Source organism: Platalea leucorodia (genome assembly GCF_965183815.1).
Source record: "Platalea leucorodia genome assembly, chromosome: 7".
Lineage (NCBI taxonomy): Eukaryota > Metazoa > Chordata > Aves > Pelecaniformes > Threskiornithidae > Platalea > Platalea leucorodia.
Window position 1 is genome coordinate 23,482,051 of NC_138829.1, and position 23,614 is coordinate 23,505,664.

General features: G+C 41.0%; 1 protein-coding gene across 1 annotated transcript in view; it reads left to right on the plus strand.

Annotated features, from left to right (window-relative positions):
• The window catches only part of STON2 (stonin 2), a gene marked incomplete at its 3' end in the record, with an annotated part of 83,927 nt that overhangs the window by 9,649 nt on the left and 50,664 nt on the right, over window positions 1-23,614 (plus strand). Inside the window, exons 4-6 of the mRNA XM_082317348.1 lie at window positions 15,046-15,257; window positions 15,704-15,958; window positions 22,194-22,391. Of these exons, the coding sequence (XP_082173474.1) occupies window positions 15,170-15,257; window positions 15,704-15,958; window positions 22,194-22,391 (541 nt within the window). The 5' untranslated portion in view covers window positions 15,046-15,169. The remainder of the gene's footprint in view (window positions 1-15,045; window positions 15,258-15,703; window positions 15,959-22,193; window positions 22,392-23,614) is intronic.

The following is a 23,614-nucleotide window of genomic DNA, read 5'->3' on the forward strand; positions in this document are numbered from 1 at the left end:
GCCTGTCTTTGTATGCATTGGGTATGAGCATGTGTTGTCTTCAGGGCTATGGCTGTAATTGTGACCAGATGAATTTGAGTCCTAGGAAACAACTAGAAGCCTTATAGCTCAGCTCGTACATCTGGAAACATTAGGGGTTAAATCTTTGCTCCTTGTAGATGGTGAAAGTTTTGCTAGGACCTTAAACAGGGCCAGTAATCCATCTGAAGGTGCCTATATGGGTAAGATTGCTTCCCAGGTAGGGATTATGAATCCCTTACTGACTTCTGTGGTCAATTTTCACTGTCTTTTAAATGTGCAAATAACGTGAATGGTGTGGAAGGTCCTATTTCTTTCAAAACTTAAGGGTGTAAAATTTCAGAGATTGAGATTGAAAAAACACAAAATGCAGTCCTGTGGAGATACCAGGGGATAAGCATCAGGGTTCCAGGATTCCCTTCTTTTCTGAAAAACTACGGATGCAAATATATTAGTGCATTAGTTAGAGCAGGAATGCACTTTTGAAATGAATGTCCTCATCACCTGCACTTACTGCACTTCAGTTTGCATCTCAGAGCACATAAACTGATTTTGCTTGGGATACAACTGGGTTAGAAGAGCTCCAGGAGTTCATTTAATGTACTCCGAGTGCTAATGCAAATTCAGTCTACAGGATCAGATTGGAGATAATTGGAAATAAAAGCCACAAAAAACTAGTGTAAAAGCTATGCCCTTAATGCCAAGTATTTCACCCTACAGCTCTGCTCCTACTGGTAAGGTTTTACAATGCTTGCTAGCGTAAACTTAGGATATAGCATCTTGACCACCTTGTTACCAATTTTTTAAATGTAACAATCCTCAGTATATATTTACAGAAAAAAATACAAGGGAAAATATAAACATCATAGCATAATGTTAAAAAAGTTAAGACATCAATGCATGTGTCTCTTAGATAACTATAGAAACGGATAGTGCTTTATTAATAGAAAAGACTCTTAAAGGAAGTAGGTTACTGAAATGTATAGGTGTCTTAAACATCAGTTGTATAGAGATACACTTGGTGAAAGGGAGCCATACAATTAAAGAGCTTTTGCCCTTACCCATTCCGAAAATCCTTCAATAGGTACTTTTCTGATGGTAAATATTTCCTAAAATGTTGAAAATTATCAGTCCACTGCAGTGACAAGCCTAGAAATATGTGCAAGACTTTCTTGAATTTTACATTTTTATTTATTGGAATGTCTTGATTAGTTGTGCCATTACTTCAAATCAGCACTTGGTGATTTCATCCCTTATCACTCAGGGGCATTCATACGAAATGAGAAATAAGTCTCTGAGTAACTAACCACTGCTGAAGTGCCTCTTTTTCATTCTTTGCAGAGTAAGGCAGTTGTTCTGTTTGATACTGATAGGGAAGGTGGGATAGACAGATTGCGATCCTACTGATATATTTTATTCCATAAAGTCATTTATCTTGAATATTAATTATGGTTTTTAAGCTTTGGTGCAGACATTTCCCTCTGGGAAGACAGAACTGAGTGAACCTCCTAGGAAAGAGTCCTAAAAGAAACAAATAGCAGTCCTAGAAGTAATGGAGAGGGAGCCAAAAAGCGGCATGGGAAAAATAACCTGAAAATGTGTGTGTGTAGGTTATTTAGTAATAACAATAACTACCTGCATAGAAGCCCTGTGTGATCAGGAGTGTGTGCTGTAGAGTTTGGGGAATTAGTTAGACTCCCTGGAAGAGGGGAGGATCTACACTAACACAGCGTATCAGTGAAGGGGGAAGTAGAGTATTGGTACAACATTATTTTTGGCTGTGGTTCAGTTGCCTTAATTTAGGTGTGAAAAAGACATGCAAGCCTAAGTTAGTTATCATAGCCCTTCTGGAGGGGGATTCACCTCCTTCAAAAATAGATCAGCCAAAGGATCCTCTGGAGGTGTTGTGTTCCTTCTATTGACTATAAACAGAGCATCAGATGACTATCTCAGATGTCTAACTGGGCATCCGGAGTTAGATGAGATGTGATTCATCTTGCTTTATAAAGGTAACTGAACGAAATGTCTCGGCACAATTCCTTCGGTTTGAAAGAGGGCAGAACTGCCCAGTGTGCTTCAGGATCCTATGAAGGTGCTCTAGTAGTACAAAACTATCCTAATATTCAAAGAGCAGGTAGAGTGCTCTGGAGCTGAGATTCGAAGCGGAGCTCCTGGTCCAAGGGCAGCAGACCTGCCTGGTGAGCTGGAGAGAAAGGATGTCTTTTTGCTGAGCTGTGTGTCTTGTTTCATTACGCTTCTTTAGGCCAAGTTTTAGTTGGCATTTATAGATGTGAATATTTATAGAAACTAATTTTCTCTGTGAGCTTTTGGGTTTGCCAGCTGTGAAATGAAATGAAAGAATTATCTTTAATTTACTTTTGAAATTGGGGGTGGGTATACAATATAGTAATTTTGTTCTCTTGCTGTCTGAACCAGGGGCCTCTTGTGAACAGAAGGTACCATTTTGCAGAACTGCATGGTGGTTTTGTGGTTGTGTGGGTGATGGAAATGCATGGAAAAGGCACTACTAAGCATTTTTGAAGAGAAGAAATATTACTAGCTGCATAACTGAAACTTGAGCTGGTCAAGCTCCATAGCACAAGGCCAGTTTATTTTCTAAGAAAGTAGTTTCAATGGAACAGCTGTAGGGAAGAATTTGGCCTATGAAGTTTAATGATTAGTTGCTGTTTAATTGCTAGCTGCTCCTGAGGATAGAAACTTGCCACCAGAAATGCTCCTTGATCCTTGTTATGTTGTTTCCAGTTCACCAGACTTTAAATATTTACCTGGCTAAAAATTATATCCCGTATATAAAAATTACATATGGTGGAAACATCAGGTGCATGTTCCTAAATCTCATTCCAAATTATAAGGTACATGAGTTCAGCATGAGGAATAAGATCTCAGCTGATAGGTGCATGGATCTTTTTGGGGTATTCACTGAGAGAATATCAAATGTCACTGAAGGGGATAAAACTGAGGTAGAACAGATTGGGCAGATCTGGGCTTTCCCCTCCTAACTCACTCATCTCTGATCTCTGCAATTTAATTGTCCAAGTCTCTCTGAATGGAGGCAGCTGTATTAGTTTACCACATTACATGTGTGCTCAGAGTTTGGCACCAGCATTCCCTTTTTTCCCAGAAAGGATTGCAAATTCTCCCTGTATTCAATCCAGGCTATTGATATGAATGTGCTTGGAGCCAAGACTGATTGAGGGTGGCCACAGACCTTTGGAAGCTGCAGCTCCAAACAGCTGCATTGAGCTCTTCAGTGACACTGAAACAGGCACTAACTTTCAAGTGATAATCCCTTCTTTTCAGGAAGTTTGTCTTCAAAAAAACAGAAATTCCTCTAATTCTGCTAGTTTTCAGTAGTTTGTAACATGCTTTTGTTTGTGTCTGTGTGAATTATGCTGGTGTCCAATTTACAACTCTGCCACAGTGAGCCACTGCCAGTCTCTGTAACAGAAACAGTCCCAGTCCCTTTGTGGGTCTGTGCCTTTATGAAAGAGGGAGGTAAATATCTCAAATATTTTAAAATCTACTTGTCTGCATCCCATTTCCAAAACTTGTCCGCTGGGTAGGACAGTCTTTGCCAAAGGTTAGCTGGACTCAGCTTCCCTAGAGCTGGCAAGAGAGCTGTAATGCTGCATTAACGTTGCCGTGAACTGGTATTTCCACATATCATAATGCTGTGCAGCTAAGACGTGTCGTGGGCTGAGGAGCAGAATAACCATGGCCACTTATGGCTACGTGAGGTTGGGTGGGGAGGTGGGGTGACCTGACGGTGTTACTTCCATTTCCAGAGCAGGCTCGGTAAGCAGCCGTGCTGTCAAACACGCAGCTCTGCTGGTGGTGTTGCCTAAGAAGGATTGCATAGAGGAGGATGTTCAGATTCCAAACCTTTTAATGAAGAAAGGCCTTGCCGATGTTATCTGAGTGCCCAGCATCCATCTCCCTGTCTGCGGTGCTTTATATTGATTTTTTCAGTGAAGTAAGTGAAGTCTTTCATGAAGTTCTTTCTGCTTTGTTTTCCTGACTAGACACCAAAGTCTTCAAGGCAATGGTAACCCTGTCTTAAACTTCTGGGGGCTTGGGTGGGAAAGGGAGTGTTGGGGTTGGGGTTTTTTTTTGGTGGTTTTTGGTTTTGTGTTTTGTTTGGGGTTTTTTTGGTTTGTTTGGTTGGTTGGTTTTTTTACACTGCTGCTCTACTAAAGCACATGGATAACACAAAACAGGTCATACATAAACCAGACCTTATACCTTTCTTTATAGAAAATTACCTTTGGGTTACACAATGTCTCAGCACCCAGAAATGTAACGTGAATTAAATTCTTGTCTAAAAATTTGGGAGGCAAGATACTGTATTGCCCAAGTCCAGTTGAGAGCTGAGTATGTTCATGACTTCACTTCTCTTACCATGTGACTTTCATCTTACTCTTTTGGTTTCCGCATGTGTAATTTGAAAGTGTGGGTAAGTAGAGCATACTTCTAGATATATAGAATTGCTGGTCACCTAATGCAGTTAAACTTTACACAATTTACTGATAAAGCAAATGTCTGCTATTTGAGACTGAAGAGCTAGTTGTCTGAGAAGGAAAGGATAGTGAAATGTCTCACTGTGGGTTTTTCTTTTTTCTTCTTTTTTTCTTTTCTTTTTTTTTTTTCTAGAGTATGGATGTGTTGTAGCCAGATAAATTATTCTATATCCTCAAAACATGGAATTTTGAAAGACCAAATCACATTCCTATTTCTGTGTGAAAACTGGAGATTTTTTGATGCACCTATAAATAGCAGTTTGCTTAGTTTCAGATTCTATCTACCACGTGCAAGTACATATACCTGCAGCGCTTGTGTACCACTGGCTCAAGCCAGGCGTATGAGGAGCTGCCATCGCAGCAGCTTCCCCAGCAAACAGTTTAGTCTATGGGGGAACCTTCTCCCCAGGGTGTCTGCACGGCTCTGTCACTGTACCCCATGTGCAGTGCTCCCTGCTATTCCAGTTTTGACAGTTTACTTTGACAATAATGCCCTAACCATTGAGTGATTAGCCATTGTCCGTGTCTTTTTTGTTGTAATTAATCATTCTGGTTTATGATCAGCTGGTTGATAGCCTCATAAATGCATTGGTGCAATGACTGTTTGTTTGAGCCATTCCAAGCACTGTGAAACCAGAGACTGTGCCGCACTCTGTGGGAGCTGATTCATATGAATTTCAATGTATAATACTGCATATTTGTCAACACCCTGAATGCTTCATAATCGGGCATTTGTGTCAGATTAAAAGACGAGCATCTCATGGAATCCATACAATAATGTTGATAAGATGAGCATCTCATGAAGCCATACAATAATGTTGATATTAATTATTTGATGTTATTAAGCATGAGGTGCAACTGGTCCTTCTTCCTGCTGTTGATACTCAGACTTGCAGTGGCTCCTCTTGTCGCTTCCTCAGCAAAACACTGAGTGTGATAAAATATGAGTGATTTGCTGCCGCCATGTGCCGCAGGGGTCTGCCTCTCACCATGTACCCCTGCAGCACATATGTGATTTCATGTAGATAGATGGCAACATATCTTGGATTCCTCTGCTGGAATGCACAAGGTTGCCTGCTGTCTCACAGGCACAGCTAACTATCAAAGGGGTAGTCCCATAAAGACGAGCAGCTGCTGCTCGCCGAACCAGACGATGCCAAAGTGTTGGTAGTTAGAAAGCAGAGCATTCTGAACTTCATTTTCAGCAAAGGGCTCTACCCCTTTGCACCAGAGGAAAGCCACCTCTTGTGTTCTGTTCCTTGTAAACTTCCAGAGATGAGTGAGCAACACTCAGGAACGACTATTACCTCTGCTGTCATCTTACTAACCCTGCTCTCTAGGTATGGACCTGCTGACAGAGGTACTACAAAACAGGTTCTTTTTTTCTCCACTGAAACATGTTTTATTTTTACTAACACCACTTACCAGTGCGTGTTAGTAAAAATAAAACAAACAAACAAAAACGCCAATAAACCCAAAACCAAACAACAAAAAATGAAGGATTTTCTCATCTCCTCTGTTCTACATTGTGCTAGTATACCATGCATTCTTATTTCATGTTTTCACAATTAGACAAATACAATTAGACACAAATGTGTTAGACAATAGTGTTGCAAACATTATTTTGTACTGTGTATGAATTGGACTTGTCAAGATCTTTGTTTCTACTTTATATATAGTTTTTTGTAATAGTCTATAAAATACAGGGTCCCTTTAAATTCAGTCTTTGCTCAAGCATGTTTTTTTTTCTAGAGTTGCTTTTCATTCTCTTGAAACAGGAGTAGTCATGCTAAAGGAACAGCACCATCAAGTCTAATGGGCCTATATTTAGAGTGTCTAAAATAGAGAGTGACAACAAACGTGATATTTGTGGGTTGCCCTGAAGGGCTGCAGTGTCCTGGCATCACACTAAGTTGTGTAATCTCTGTTGACTCTCCAGATGCTGGAAACGAGGAAAGACCAGTTGGATCATCCGAGGAGTTTTCTGCCAGGGCAGGCTTGTTTCCTGTGATACCTCCTCCAGTGTATTATTTTTTGTCTGGCTTTAAACAATCAAGCAGGACTTCCTTAAACTGGGAGACGGCCTCACATTTTAAGGTTGCCTTTATATATAACCATCAAACGAAGATCCCTTTTTAAACTCTTTTCCTTGGAAAAGTGCTGCTGATACAGCTTAGAAGTTATAAAAGATCTTACATAGAAGTACAGTTATATAGAAGTTTTATATATATATATATATATAGTTATTAGTTATATGGAAATACAGGGAAGGCTTGAACAGAAGATGGCTTTCTCGCTCAGTGTTCCTAATCTCCCTTTCCAGCCAACATTCATCACAGGAAAACTTCTTTGCTTTCTTTCAGGGCTGCATCACTTCTTCAATGGTCCTTGTCTTCCCGATGCTTTCACAGTTGGATTCTGTGTTTTTTCCCTCACTCTGAATCTGTTCTCCCGTTCTGTGCATACTCACAGCTCAGCTAGATGAATGCCCATCCTCTCTGTAGGCATACAGCCTCCAGTGAAGCATCTCTGTCTACAGAATCCAGTTTCTCCCTTGTCCTGAATGTGGCTAGTGTTTGAGGGCTTCACTTCTTTCTTTCTTTCTTGCGTTAGGTTTTTTTTCTTTCCCCTCAGCTTTCTTAGTCCAAAATGAGTTTAACTGATACTGTATTGATGGCAACTAATTATACCTACCGTTTTCAGTGAAGATTTTTCACCTAACTTCTAGCATGAGCTTAGTTGGAATTCAGAAGATAAAGCACTGATTTCATTTGTGCAATTGAAACCAGTCCTGAGGCACAGGAAGAATTATGCTGGCTCTCCTTTTACTAATGGAGGCCCGATCAGTTTTGAGTGGTACCGTGAATACTCGTAAAGCAGTAGTTTGTTGCAAGGCATATAGGCAGTGCTGGAATGTTAGTACCTGGCAGAACAGGATGGCATTTCATACAAGCCAGCATGTGTGTTTACCAGAAGAGTGTTTATCATCCAGCACAATATTCCTGTAAACTTATGATCGCTTACTTGCTTCCCTGTTTCTTTTGTCATTAGTCCCAGTTTGGAAGAAGGATAGGCACAGACAGGGCTTTGTGATCTGTGTTCACCTCTTGACGGCTGTCTTAAGTCATATCAGGCTGCAATGACATAGTTGGTTCAAGGGTGATTAATTGTAGAATATTATGCTTTCTACGTCAGTGAGATAATTTAAAAACCACACCTTGATAATCATCACAACAGCAAGTAAAGTACAATAGCTTTTGGAGGGTTTGGTAAATGGAATACATCTGGCTAGCTTGTCTGCGCACAATTTAGTCAAGAACATAGGAAAGCATCAATATCAGATATGCAAACTAGGGTGCTCAACGGGAGCTTTCTTCTGAAAAACATGTTCCTGGTATGATTCACTTTTTCGGTTTGAAAGAAGCCAGGTTTTAAACCAAGTTCTCTCCTCATACTATGGATTGGAATGTCACTTACTGTGGCACTACATTGTGCAATAGTTGTGAATATTGCAAATTCACCATCCAGAAGCAGAGAAGGTCTGACACGTGTAATGGTCAGGTGTGGAAGTCTGGGATTAGGGTGCTGCTTTGGAGTTCTGCCTCGTGGAGGCCTTGAGAAGATGAGGAAGGGTGGTAAGGACTGGGCATCTGCCCTCTCCTAAGGAGATGCTACCAGCCTCTCTCCCCTTACTGCATTTAGAAACCTTGTTGCCTACTGTTACTACCAAGAGAATTTTGTTGAACAAAGAAAAACCTGGTCTGTAAAGTGATTCTGAATTAGTCTAGCCCTTGGGAAGTCAAACCCTTAAATTAGCATTTTGCTTATTTTTTCTCTTATTTGTGCAATACTGACTGGAAAAAAAATTCCCAGATTTTAGAGATGTGAATGTTCTGCTAAACAAATTGGCATGTTGCCTCTTGCCTGTGATCTTTTCCCAGTCTAGTTTTAAAGCACTGTTGCTCTATACGGTAAGAGAAGCATTTGACTGCGCTTTGCCTCAGATTCTCGTTTGAGTTGAAAGGCTAGCAGTTTGGGAAATTATCCTTCAAGTTTTAATGCAATTACATGACTGGAGGCTTCAGTTACACTTTGAATGCATCATGGACCCACAGCAAGCTATATTTAAAGTCCTGAAATGCAGAGCTTCTACTTTCCGGATGTGACTGGGGATGTAAACTATCACTGTCAAACGTTTTGTCTGGCATGCTCCCTTGGTTTCTGCCTGTTATACATTACTTCCAATTGTAAAAAAAAAAAAAAAAAAAAAATATATATATATATATATATAAAAATTAGATTCCCATTCTTTTTCTGTATTGCTGATCTTCTACAGTGCCTTGCTGCATTTCTCAAGTTCTTGGGAATACAAGGCATAGAGGAAGAGGTTGTACAATTTTCCTCCAGTATCAGGTTTTGAATCCCTCTAAACAGTATCTTGTCTGACTGGCTCTCGTTATGAGGCATCCAGAACCCATGAAGTATTCCTAAGGCACGGCCTTGGCAGAAGGAGAGAGACCATTGCCTTCTGAACTGCCTAAATATCCTGGTATTCCCTGCAGGAGAGCGTCTTAGGTGCTTCCCCCCTCCACCCCTCCACCCCCCCGGAAAACAGAGGAGTTTCTGTGCCAGATAAATTGTGGTGTAGAGAAAACAGCAGCTGTTGACCTTTAAGATATTAGCCTTGATGCAAATATTCCTGAGGGAGATGCTTATGACTTTCTTACCAACGCATCCCCTACAGGCACTCTTCTCCTACTGTCAGGAAACGCGAGTTTCCAGTAAAGCTGGGATGTGTATTTGTGGGACATGGTTTTACGTGTGGTGGTTGGGTTCTTGTGGCCTAGAGAAAATAAGGGCATTCCAGGTCACCTCAGCTTTAACGCTGTTTCTGCCACTGACTTGCAGTGTGGATTTAGACAGATCACTTCATATCTATTGGAATAATTGGCTATGGCCGTTAATTAGTGTGGCTGCACTGGGTCCTGTGCTCAGGGAGACCCCACGGCTTTTCTGTCATCCAGTGTGCCAGATGGCTCTAGTCATCTTCAGTACCACACTCTGCCTCACTCCATTTCTGTCTCAAATTGCCAGGGGACAGCAGTAGTGACCTACCTTGTAATGGCACAAAGTGGATTTGACCAGGCTCTGGGGACAGCACTATCAAGGCTCTTGTTACCATTCACTTAGGTGTAATCTGTAATGGGGAAAGCCATCCCTGCTTCCAGAGAAGCTGCAGGAGTTTCACAAGGGACATCTGTTTGGCTGCCTTTGAGCCCTAATTCTTCCTTACATATTGAGTTTTCATATAAGTGAGTGTTCCTTGCACCAGGTAGTGACTGAGCTTCTTAAGCTACATCTGAAGTCGTGGAGCTCATGTAATAGCACATATGAATCAGAGTAAGTAAAACTGGTGTAAGTTCTAAAACCTGGTGTTACCAGAGATTTTTGTGGAGCAATTTATAAGCTGGGTGAGCTGTATACATGGAGGAAATAGGATTGTCAATATTAAGAATGCAATAATCGAATAACCAAATATGACTTTATTCCTGTCATCATCTAGGTCATTCATAAGGTAATCTTACCTCAGGCATTTAGGGAGAGGCTGGTGCAATGATTTTTTCAGTAATAATAAAATCCAAATCCAGTTCCTTTATTTCATGGGGTTTCTCAAGTCTCGGGTTTTTTTGCTGTCATTTATTACTGGGTTTTGTTTTTGCTGTGGCACCCTGAAGTACTTGGGACTTTCTTTTGATGCTTGAGAACAGGCTTCCAATTTGGAGTTTGTTATTCAGGTCATGATGTGCTGATGGTCAGTGCTTGTTACAGGCCAAGTGGAGGGGAAGAGCCATGAGCTCTCTCTCACTTGGAAATTTTCCCAAGGCAGCAATCATTCCTCAGTTCATGCTACTAGAATTGTTTCGTCTGTACAGGTTTGCCAAACACGTGGTCAAGATAAAATTACATATTTTTTCCTTGAGACTTTCCTGGTGTTAGTGAAACTTGATTGTTACAACAAAAGCCATGGTCAGAGTCTTTCCTTTTTTACTGTCCCTTTGGCTTAGTTTCTTTTTCTGCTACATGGAACTTAACAGCTTGTCTAGTTGTTTTCCATTGTCTCCTACAATAACTAAATGCAAAGTACAGTAACCAATTAATGTTTAGATCCCTGGGATTGTAAGGGAATGTATAAGCAAGAAAAACAGTACTGCTGTGTGGATTACGGGCTTTTTTTCAGTGGTGCTGCCATCTAAGGCAATATACTTAAAGAATCTATAAATTTAGCACAAGCTGGCTATTGATACTATAATTGCAAAACAAAACCTGACTTTAATCCTCTCAATTTTTATTCTAATTTTTTTTTCTCCTCCTGTTTTTCCGTGTAACTATAATCTAGTAACTCTGGGTAGTGGTGATAAAGGCTACTGCAGCATGCATAATTTATGTATGTAACTTGAAGCAATTGGAGAAATGACCCTTAGTGCTTAAAATGATTCACTGTTCTAAGCTGTTTCTTCCGAGTAGAGTTGAAATGTACTGAGAAACAATGTTCGAATTTGCTGTCCAAACACATGAGTAATTAAATACTTTGAATGGTATGTTTACAAAAACACCATTCCATTACAGATAGTTCTGAAGTGTCTCAACAGTGCTATGAACCATTACTACTGTTCGTGTTTGTACTCACGTAGTGTGTAAAAGTCCCACCTAAAGTGAGGGCTCATTGTACAAGGTGCTGGGTGTGAGGCTTCTGGCACAAGATAATTAATGTCACTTGCTCAAATATATGTTTTTGGCTTGGCAAAATAAAGGGAGAAGGATGATGATGATATTTCTTTTCATCTGTTACTAGAGTGGAGTTGTACAAAAGGGCAGATAGGTAAGCGTGTCACAAGAAGAAATGGCTATAAACTGTGAATTTACATAGATTGGAAATGAGAGAAGGTTTCTAGTTATCAAAGCAGTGTTGTCATTTTAGAATGAACCTTCATAATTTTTAAAAAGGGATTATGTAATGTGGTTGATCAAAACATTAGGAGGACTAAACAGGCAAGGAGTTTTCTTCCAGCTCTGTGATCTCTGCCCTTTGGAGAACTGGAAATAACTGTCACCCACTTGTGACTCAGATTTACGTGTCCCACTGTGAAACTTATGTAAAAAAGGGACACCTGAAGCAGAAATTTCAGCTTCTTAGAGTTTTGTTGCCTCGTAGTCAAGTCACTGCACTGGAATTGATGGTAAGGATCACTGAGGTCAGCATGTATAACATCTGCTTTACTTTGTATTTACTGTGTAATAGTAACAAACAAACTTTTGACTCTCAATTTTTTTTACCAAAAATCTGGTAAATTAGTTCACTTTTTTTTTTTTTTTTTTTTTTCTTTTCCCTTCCCTTAGCCAATTCAGCACCAAAAACTTAATGCTGGCCTGGCCTGGGACTGTCTTGTTCCAAGAAATGTGTTTCTATCTCCTTTTGCTTGGGTGTACAGCATAAACTTTTGCTTTAACTGTAGCTCACTTGGAGTAGAGAGGATCCATTTGTTCCCTTAGTCCTTGTAGGCTCTGAAATCCATTTCTCTAGGAATGGCCATGGATGTTTGAGAAGTCTGAAGGACAGGGAGAAAAAGCCCAAAATTTTCTTGCAGAGTATTCACTGTAGTGTTTAAATAGTGGGTGCTAATTGCTTTGCTACAGAGAGGATTCAGGTTTATCCACAGTGTCAAATGGTACCTCTGGGGACAGGTACCTCTGTAGTAGTTCTGCAAATTGCAGCATGAGTGTGTTAACTGAATGCACAATGGCATTGGTATTGTGCTGGCTAAGGCTCCTTCGTTCACAGTGGCGTTGGCTTAGGGTTTTTTCTAAGGAGGATTTTGGAAAGTGAAGAGAGGTGAAAAATAATTTAGGGATGAAGTTGTGTCTTTTCCACATAGTCTGCACAGGAGTTAGCTGTACATGATTTATCATTCTGTACAGGCATTTGGGTCAGGGGGTGGGATTGGTGCCTTCTTGTGAAAGCTGAGAGAATGCAAAATGCTGTCTTTTTAGTATTTCTTTTTTTTTTCATCCTAACATAAGCATCCTCAGAGTGCCTCTATTCTGAGAATCTTTGACATTATGATCTACTCAGGCTGACTTTCCTCTCTTTCAGGCTGCTTGTCTAAAAGTTGTGATAACCCTGATAAGTCAACACAATCTCCTTTATTTACCAAACTGGGAAGTCCATAGAAAATTCCAGCAATGGGGAAGTTGTATAGCTGGAGTATGCACTTCATGCTGCGCTGCACGGTACTTTGATGCTTTTCTGGGCTCATGGTGCTCACTATCCATTTTAAGATGTTTAAGTTTTGCTGTTTGGTACTGAGTGGATTTAGAAAAGTATGCTTGTCACAGGGCAGTAGGGTAAAAGAGCAAATCCATCCTAAAATAATGGTATAATTCTCCCACATATCTGCACAGCTGAAACATTCTATTTTCTTGCCTTCTTTCATGGCTTTTTTTCCCTTGACATTTTAAAAAAAAAAAAAAAAAAAAAAAAGGAGTCTCTGCATTAAGGGCAGGATAAACTGTTTTCTTTATTCATTTCCTGCCATTTCATGCTTCTGTCAGGACTCTTCCAGGAGAAAGGAGAGGTCAGTATTCAGTTGTTTGGGAAAAGAAGACCCGGTTACAGATACTTAAACAAGCCCAAAACAAACAGGTTATTGGTCACACAAGGAAAGCAAGATACCAAGGTCATCCTCTCCTTCCCTCATATGGTGTCCAAGTGACCCTAAACACCTGATTATTCTTTTTCTCTTAGCTTGCCTCTATGTTTAGCTTTATAGTTTCTATTAATAGCACCCAGAATGGTTGCTGTGCAAGGCAGGCAAAGGTATCTGCCCACACCACATGAAGGCAGATGTCCTGCCGCGGGAGCGGAGGAAAAGGGGTTGGGGCTCCAGTGCAGCTGTCCCTCCAGCATTAGGGAATTGGTTGTGTAACAAGGGAAAGATATGCAGGGTGACTGGCTCTGGGGTGGCCACAGGCTTTGGAAGGCCTACAGAGAGGGCATCAATCTTCTGGCAAATTGCATTTAACCATCAGGATTGTCTCCAGGAATCCTTTTTTGTGATTGCAGAAAACTGTACATTTTGTGTTCAATTCTGCTTGAAAAGATTCATCTTCAGACAATGAACATGGACCCATCAGTTCTCTCTGGGTGTCAGGCTGGTTTGTGACTTCCAAACTTTTGAAGTTTTCAGCTTTTTCACACAGCTCTTATTTGCTGACCTGCCTTCGGCAGACTTTGTGGCCCTGAAGGGAATAATCGTATTAGAAGCCATTTAATGATCTACTTCCTGCAGAAAATGCTTAAAGAGTGAATGCATTTAAATATTGGTCTGCTCTTCAGACCTAAACGTTGTTAATGGAGGATAAAGAGAAGTCTCTGAAGTACACCAACATGAAGTTTCACCCCAAAAAACCCTTTACTTAGGTGAGAGACAGCAGGCCAAGAGATGCCGCTTAAAGCTCTTTAAAATAGCCAAGTCTGAGTTTTAGTATTTTCAAGTACTTAAGTACCATGGCAACAAGAGCTTCAATGCGTGAGATAATTGGGGACACAATTCACACGCTTCCCTAGGAGGAGGCAATAGTCCTCTGAGAGTTTTGAAGTGGTCTGCAAATCTGGGGCAGTCATGGGTGCTTGCTTGTCAAAGAGAATTTTTGTCTCCGGACCTGACCTTCCCAGTTACTTTGCAGTGCCCCATTCCCTCTAGCAGATTCCCAGATCTGTGTGAGGTATATCCTATTGGAGTGCATCCTAATTAAAGTTGCTGCGTCTGTGAAAACATTTGCTGGGCTACAGCAAAATCATGCTTAACTCCAGACAAGATCTAAGATGTTGGTTTTTAAAATTAAAATGTGAAGTTCCAGTCAAGCAGCAGAGTTGACAGTGCAGCTAGCTGAGAGGGCATCTCTTCATGCCCAGACTATGATGAGAATCATGGGCAACACATCCCAATCCCAGAACCAGCTACATAAATGTTATTGATAATGAGACATGTAGTTTATTGCTTGCTCTTGAGGGGGATCAGACACTGTAAGTAGCAAGATGAGCAAGGACAAGCTGATACCTTGGAATTGGGATTAAGTTACATCATAATCAAAATTTGCTAAACCTGGGAGAATCTCCTCATCACCTCTCTTGCTGGGGTTATGAGAAGCATGGCTCCCTGAGTAAGGAATAAAACATTGTTTTCAGTGATGGACTGTTTTAACATGAGGATGTTTGAAGACTCTCAGATGCTTTAATCAAGGAGTTTCTCAAGTGTAGCACTCCTCTAGACACAGGTGACGTTCCTGTCTCAAAGGTGGCAGTACTTTGACAGTACTGTGCCTGCAGTACATAAATTGGTGTAACATTCCGGATTGTTAAAACGATGGCAGTCATTTCTCCCATTTAATTTTATAAAAGACATAATTTACTTCTTTCTTATCTTAACAGCACTTGAAAAGAAAAGAAGGTGCAAAGGAGGTGTTTCCCTCTATTGGCTCATCTTCACCATCCCTCTCTCCATTCTGCTTCTTCCTTATAATCCCCAAGAGAAGATGAGTAGTCTGCTGCGAATATGACGTCTCTGACTAGTGTCATTGCCTCCCACCAGTCTGAGTGGGTGTCCTTCACTGATGAGCTGCTCCTCCCTGTTAACCCACGAGGTAAGCTCTCTCTGATTTTCTTTGAACCCTGTGAGATTTTCTTTGTTTGAATTAGACCAACTACTGTCATACATCTAGGATCACAGAGCTTGCCTACTAAGTGGAAGCAGTATGTGCAGAGGTTGAATTATCTCCTGCTACCCCTGTGTAATAGGAGAATTTGGGCCAAAAATGTAAAATACTCTCCTAACGTGAGATTTCCTTAGCATAGATCTATTACAGGATTTGGATCTGTGCTTCGAGATTCAGGGCAGTATCCAACTGAACATGGAGGAAGTCTCACCTGTTATAATCGAGTGCAAAACTATGCCCAGTGTTAGTCTAAAAAGTACATTAGATGAAGGAAGATTTTCTGCCTACATTTAGTGGCAAATTTTAGATATTTCTATAAAAAACAATGAATAATGGTGGTTCCTACCAGTCTTTCTATTTTGTCTCTATTTTAGGTAGCACTGAGGAGCCTCTGGAGAAATGTTTTTCTTCCTCAGACACCTCCTCAGAAGAGAACCATAATGCAGATGGAGAATTTCAAGACCTCTCCCACACAGAGCTGGAAGATACAGCTGACCGGCCCAAGGTGGATTCTGCTGTGCTTGGGAACCATGTGTGTCCCAGCGCCGATCTGTCGTCATCCATCAGTGCTTGGGTTCAGTTTGAAGATGCACCGTGGACCAGTGCTTCATCAACCCACCCACAAGCAGGTGAGGCAAAGGCGTGAAAAAGTCCATTCCAGTAACGTAACAGAATACAGTGAGAGCCTACTGGATTTTTTTCCTTACTCTTTGATTTCTCAAAGGGTGAACTTTGACTAGTTTGTAGTGTGTTTTAATACCATTAATGTTATGAGAGATTCAAAAAGGGCTCATAATTTTGTTCTGGGTTGAACTACCAGTATTTTGTTTTTGTAAAGAAAATGAAAGGCTTCTGTGATTCATTCCACCTATGTTTTGACCCTGGAGACCGCCAAAATGCATTCATGGCGAAACAGTATAGTGGTGTTTTCAGTAGTGACATTTCCTATGGACAGGTATGAACAGCCATCTAAACAGTCTGAGCCGTGTTTGCCTCTGTAATCTGGAACTGGAAGAATGGTGATCACTGTCCTCTGTGGTCATAGTCTTTATCTGCTCATAGTCCCCATATGGTTTTTGCCAGAAGCTTAGTGAAATCAACAACTAGTGTGCCAGTGCCCATCAGTACTTTCTGCTGTCTTTTGATGTTATGATTTAGCAGCTGGAGGATTACAGAGACAACCAAAGTTGACCCTAATTCCAGGACTGCATGCACTTTTCTTCAAATGTAAAAGTTCTTTCTGACATACTTTAAACGTGCATGCAAAGCCTCTGGCTTGCCTCCTCAGCTTATGCTAGCTGACATGGCTATATGAGCTTCTAGCTTTTCTGTACAGACAGACTTCTGTCCCTTCTCACAGGAGGAGGCTGTGGAGTAATTGCCCAAGAAAACATTAGTTTACTTTTCCATGTTTAAATTGAGATTCTCTCTTAAGAATTCCACTTTGTTACTGCTAGTTATTAAAGCATTTTAAAGAGTTACAGCTTTACTCTGCTCACTGAGTCCAAAATACTCCCTACGACACGAATAATACTTCTGTCACAAAACTTGGATTGGCAACCTGGGTAAAACCCAACAGTTTTCCATCTGTTCTTTTTATGGGTGCTACAGACTACTCCATTTGAGACAGTGGTTAGACCTTTGTGCAGGAGAAGTGGGTGAATCTTCAGGCAAAAAGAAGTTTCTCCTAAGTTCTGCTTAAAACCTTTGTATCTTTATATTTATTTGTTGGTTATTCTTATTAGTTGTAAATAGTTACTGAGCCTGGTAATGAGGAGAGAAGGAAGAGCACCCATAACTGTAAATCTGTAAAACTGAGGTACTCTATCTCTCTACTTAATTTCACAGTTAGATGGTCCTTACTCTTACTCATACAGCCACATACTTTTTCAAATGGAGCTGTTGGTTGCTTTGACACCATATTTCCTTCCTAATGATATGATGTCCTTGTTGACTGGAGAACTCTAAGTGCACCTTCTTATTAAACAAAAAAAAAAATTATTTGCTCAGCCTAAGTAAAGCTAGCTATAACAAAGAGACTTCCATAAAACTAATTTCGTGGTGCATTACTTAATTTCCCATCCTTAAAGGGATGTGGCCCAGTCTTAAGCTATGTGCTTAGCAAAAGCACTGCTTCTTGGTTTGTGTTTTCTGTCACAGGGGAGACTAGGTTGTAGGCATAGGTCTAAGATACCCAAAAAAGGTGATCAGAGAAGATTTTCCAAAAGCATTGCAGTTTTGAAGGTGGCACCCATTTATGCCCCTGTAAAGGCTTGTCCTAAATGACCCATGCCACTGGCGGGGTATTTACACACTAACTCTTAGCATCCGACTGAGATTCGTGGAGGAGGATGGTTCCCCTGGCAGTCAGATCAGGATGTACTCCATATAATTCTTGCGTGGGAGGCTGTTATTCTTTAACTATACAGGAACCCTAAGCAGGTGATGTGGATATTTTAAAATCCTTATATATGAGCTAGTCCCACTCCTATTCTGGACCCTGTATTATAAATGGGCAGCCCAGTGCAGCTGACAGCCTCTAAAGGGAAGGTCATGGAGCAGAAGAGATGACAGCTCTTTGTCTCTGGCCCTCTACTCTGAGGGGTGTTTGACAGCAAGAGGTAGGATAAACTTCAGCCTTGTTGTTCTCAATTAATCTGCAGGTCACGTCTTTTTTTCTATGGGAGGCAGCAAAGCTGGAGACTTTGTGTTATAACCATGATACACTGACACGCTCAGTGGAAAGCCCGTGGTGACAGCAATTATTCATTTCCAGTAGCAAACAGCCTGCCTAAGAACAATAGCAAATAGCCAGATGGGGGGGGAAGAGTATAAAGGCCAAGTGTGGACAGACAGATCGGTGTGGGAGGGATGGAGACGTCTGAAATCTGTTTCCTGTGCAGGCAGCTGTGAAGAGCAACGTCCTGAAGGCTCAGCACCCCCGGCCACGTTCCTGTCAGGGCTCCAGCACTGTTAGGAAATGGTCTGTCTGTCTGTCCATTCTGAAGCAGCTGCACAGCTGACTACATAATTACCCAGGCTGATGGCCAGGCTGCCTGGAAACACATTTTGAAAAGGGCTTGCAAAGTGGCATTTTCAGAGTGCCACGAGAGCAGAGAGGATGGGCCCTAGGAGAGAGAGATGCTGTCTTACTCTGACCTTAGGGCTACAGTATTTTTTGCATAGGTTCCCCTGAAAGCAAAGCTTTGTCCCAAAGTGCTCACAGTCTAAAAAAATAGTAATTTGAAGACAACTGCTATGTAGTGGTTATCCTATAGGAAATACGTTTAAAAGAAAATGAAGGCTAATGCTGGACCCTTGTTGTCCTGGGAAATGTAAAGACATTATTGGGGGAGCAGAAGTTAGGGGGACTGTGATAGCAAGAAACAGGGCTGAAAACACAGGCAAAGAATTCAGAAGGTGAGAAGAAAGGTCAAAAATTAAAAGCACGCATTTTGTGAGCCTCATAGCGGAAATTATCTTTATTTAGGACATTCTTGTAAACCCTTCTTTCTACCAGGTTCAGGCAGAGTAAATGCTAGGCAAAATCTCTCTTTCAAAATATTTCCGCTTTTCAGGTTTATGCATAGATAACTGACAGCTGCCAAATCATGTGGATTTCTCCCTGGGAAGCAGTAACTTTTGAGCAAGGTCACAGAAATATTAAGTCACAGAAATAATGCATTGTGGTTCACTCTTCCCCATTTTCCTTTTGCTGGGCAAAGAAGAAATATGATTTTTCTCTTAGTTAGTATCAGGCTAGTCAAACTGATACTGCAAAAGTGAAAAATGAGATTTTTAGGCTCACTCAAACATTCCTATCACAAAAGTTACATAATCTGTAAATGATCACAGCCAGCCAGTGACATAACATTTGCATTTGTTACACAACGAGCCTCCAGCTCGCAATCTCATATTCTATCGGTGTTAGCTACACTCTTGAATGCAATGAGGTATTCAGCAAAACACCAAAACATTAGAGCAAGGCAAGATCTGTTACATCATCTATTCCACACACGCACACCCCTCACACCCAGCCCCCCAGCTTCTTCTCAAGAGCTTTGTCTGGTTTTAAATGGCTCAAGTAACTTGGACTCCTACCATGTCCCTTGAGAGGCTATCCCACAGTAAGGCAAATCTCAGTTTAAGCATTTTGTGCTGTTCTGTCTGAAAATAGGAAGTACATGCAACATGAGATTAGCAGCTGAAAACTAGACCAACTGTGATGCTGTCCTAAAATCAGAAAAATCTGAGGCCCTATGTGATAGGAAAGGAAACGATGCTAACAAGATTGCTTGTAATACAGCATAGGGATCAAGGAGCAGGTCATCAAAACATCAAAGATGAATGAATGCTTAAAGGTAAATCTGCATATTAAAAGCCAATCCATTGCATTAGGAACAAACATGTCAAGAAAAGTAAAATGCATGTGGAAAGAAACATTTTTCAGTTTGGGAAACAATGCATTGATTTTCAGTATCCTACGCAAGCTACAGGATTTGCATGTTAGGGACAGTTCTGGCACTGGTCTTTCAACATAATCAGATTTCTGAGAAGTTCCTGCAGCTGAAAGGCTGTGACTATACATCTATTGACATTAGAGACCAAATTCCAGATTTCTAGGAAAAAAAACCTACCTCATTTAGGAATTTGGTTTCAGCACTTTCAGGAATCTGGAGAGCAGCAGGAACATCTGAAGAGGGAACTAAACATGTGTAGATGTTTACTTTTGCTTGTCTTGCTTTCTGAGATTGATAGGTGTTTGGCTCAGCATAGGGGAAAATGCACTTTTACCAGTTCCAAGGGTTAGTGTTGGGGAACCTAGAACAGTCATAGGTGGAAGCTGACTGTAGTAAGATTCTGAAGAACATCTGTTGCAGAAAAAGCTCTCTGTGGTCATGGTTTTCCAAAGTACAAGTCTCTTTCTTTAGAAGAAACAATTATATTCTTCCAACGTGGCACAACTTATCTGGAATAAAATTAATTTGCCCTTATATGGATGTATTCTGCAACACTATTCCAGTCAGTCTCCCTCTTAGACAAAAATTGTTTTTGGAAAGCACAAAAGAAGTTGACAGTATATGAGTTATTAAATCTTATGTGTTTCTAAATTAGCTCATGTTTTTCATATTGCTGTGCCTGACTTTAAATAAAAAAAAAACACTGGAAATCTAAGATATTTTTTATACAATAATTCCACAATTTCTAGAATTCCAAATATTAAACACATTTATAAAAGACTTGGCTCTTGCTACTGGTTCATGTATGGAACTCAGCTTTTTAGTTTGTCCTCTATGTCCAAATAAAGCACTCTGTCCATCAAAGCAATTTCAGGTGAAGTTTTAAGGGTGGCTTTTCAGATGCCTCATGCCATGTTTAACAAAAGGGCTGAGAAGAGGGACTGATAGATTATAATCATACACTTGTCATCCTTTCTCTAAAGGCATCAAGCACAACACAGTGCAGAATTACTGGAGGGAGAAGTGGGGAGGTTTGATCATGTCACTTTAACACAACAACTGTCAACGTGTGTGATAAGGAGACAGATCTCCTGACTTTCAGCTCCTTATCCTTAGGGATGACTCTACTCAGAAGCAGCTCAGTACATAGGCTCACAGCTGTACAAATATAAATATAGTAGTGCCTGCTTACCTGAGGGTAACAATGCAGCTATATAAAATAAATTTGCACTTCTCAACTCTCAAGGCAGGCAGCACTGTTTGGATATTCCCTCTATGCATACAGCAGGGTTTCCATAATGAGGTGATGTCCCATCACACCACTTGGATGGAGTAGAGAGAGATAAATCCTCTTTAACATTCATTTGCCATTTTCTTCCCAAGTATCTGTCAACCTAGTAAGGGTTGCTTATGTTTTACATGGTGAGAAGAGGACCTCTGTGTCAGTAGTTGTTCTGTAACTGCAAGATTTGGGGTGCATTGAGATCTTTGCTGGTTTAAAAAATAAACGTAGGTGTACTAACTTAGAAGACAGTTATTTTGCTGACATTAAATTAGAATTAGTCTCTACCAGTACACCTTTCCTTAGTTCAGGAAGATTTTTTTATGACTTTTATTTTTTTAATTTCCTCACTAGAGCCACCCGTTGCTCCTAACATTTGTTAGACGTTGTGGGCAAAGAGTATACAATATAAAATTCATAGCAGTGGGTGTATAAGATTGTGTTCTGAACTCCGGATGATGGTTAGGCAGGATTGAACTGTTTGACATGCAAGTCTGGCAAGTGAGCAGAAGAGGATTTTTAGCCTACACTGAGCAGAAATGTTATGCAGTTTATTCAGATTGGGGCACTCCATCCTGCGTGTTCAGAAGCAAAAGCCATTTCTAGTGCGCATCAATAGGTCAATTTCAGTTTATTTTTATACTCCTCCTCCCATGTGGAGCATTCCTGAGATGACAACTACATTTGAGTGGGTGTCACAGATAGGGAATGCTTAATTAAATATAATAAAACCACTTTATAAAAATCTGTGGTATTATAAAAACTCCACTGTGTTGCACAACACAGATATTCAGATCTTGTCAGCAGTGGCAGAAACATGAAATCTTCATGTTCTGAAAAGTCACAGCTTCTGCAATACTTGAACAACAGGAAAACATACAGCTGCCAGCAGTATGAGATCTAAGGCAGACAGCTGAGTAGTGCTGGAGGGTAACAGTGGCAGGCACTAGTTAAGTTGCTGTGTGTTTGTTATAAAATAACTGTGTTGCTGTGGATGTTGGAATTTATATTTACAGAATCATTCTCAGTACACTGATATAGGGTGTCTTTGGAATAGTTGTGATCTTCTGGAAGATTGCCCTGTAAGTCTCTAATGAATACATGTTTGTTTTCTGCATCCAGTGTCTCCATCAAAAGCACCCAGCTGGACTTCCCCCTCCTCCAGCTCTTCTGAGAGGCAAGCCCATGCCTCGGAGAGCAGCTGGACAACCAACTCGGAGAACACCAGCAGCCCAAGCATTGCTCCCTCCTACACAGATCTGCAGTCAATTAATACTGAGGATTTGACCAGTGGTGGAACGTCTGCAGCAGATTCAGCTGGTAAGAGGGAAGCCTTCAAGCTTCCATCTCAATCTTTCTGACGCTACTCAAGCTCACTGCTCAGAAGTGAGCTACAGGGAACAGATCCAAAGCAGAACAAACTCAAGGATTACGCAGGCTAACACTTTGTTCTAGTCCAATTCCCAACAAATCACACCTGGATTTGACACACCCCTGATATGTGCAGGCTCCCAAAGTAAGAGCCAAATGCAGCTATGTAGCTGTTGGTGGACTTGTCTGAGTGAAATGTTGGAGCATTTCTGGTTTTTGCATACCACATCAGCTTAAGCTGATCTAGGAGCTAGTTCTCAGTATATTGTGGGAGAAGCTGGATGCCTGTCCTGAACTTCCATGCGTAAATCTTCTTAACTCGTCGGTGTATTCAGCTGAGGCAGGTCCAGCTCTGCATGCCTCTCTCTGTTTCAGTGAGTGCCAAGACACAGATCCAGGCTGCTGGATGTGTTCTTTGCACTGTGCTTTGCACTGTTACTGTAAAGTAATGCAGAGAGAGTGTAGGAGATGACAGAGGGTGGTTCAGTAGCAGGTTTTGATCACTTATGGATCCTTTATCTGACCTTGTAGGGATCTATTCAGGTGGCATCCTGACTGTGGAAAACTGGGCTGCATGGCATTGTAGCTCATTGCTCCTCAGTTGTACTCTAGGTAATCTCTGAATCAGGAGAAATAAAGCAGAGTGGTGCCACCCATGTCATGCAGAGTTGGGATGACGAGAACTCCTGAATGACGAAGCAGACTTTCACAGAGCATAAAAAAGCTGGCATGTCAGGACACAAAAAGGAAAAAAGTACACAGCTCCAGGAGGAAGCACCTGCGGTATGTTGGAAGCTGTTCATCCCAAGCTGAGGAAGGTCAGTAGCTACCCAGTTTGGTGATGAAAATTAATTCACTGGTGTCATGATAGCTCAGACATGTGAAGTATTTAATGTGTTTTCTCTCAGGTGGTGAATGTAACAATATGTGTGAAATAAGATCTGTTTTGGGAGAATGGGCTTCCTGAGCCCCACTGAGGTCATATGTACTTTCCATAAGAAACATATACATACATCACCTGAAAAGAGTATTATTTGATGGTTCAGTGAAACTGGGTTGGACATCAGGACAGGTTCATAAACAGCATCATTGTGGGTACTGGCTGGGTGCTTCAGACAAAGGATTTGTGAAGAAGTAGTATTTACTTTGGGTAAGTAGAAACCTTTCTTTCT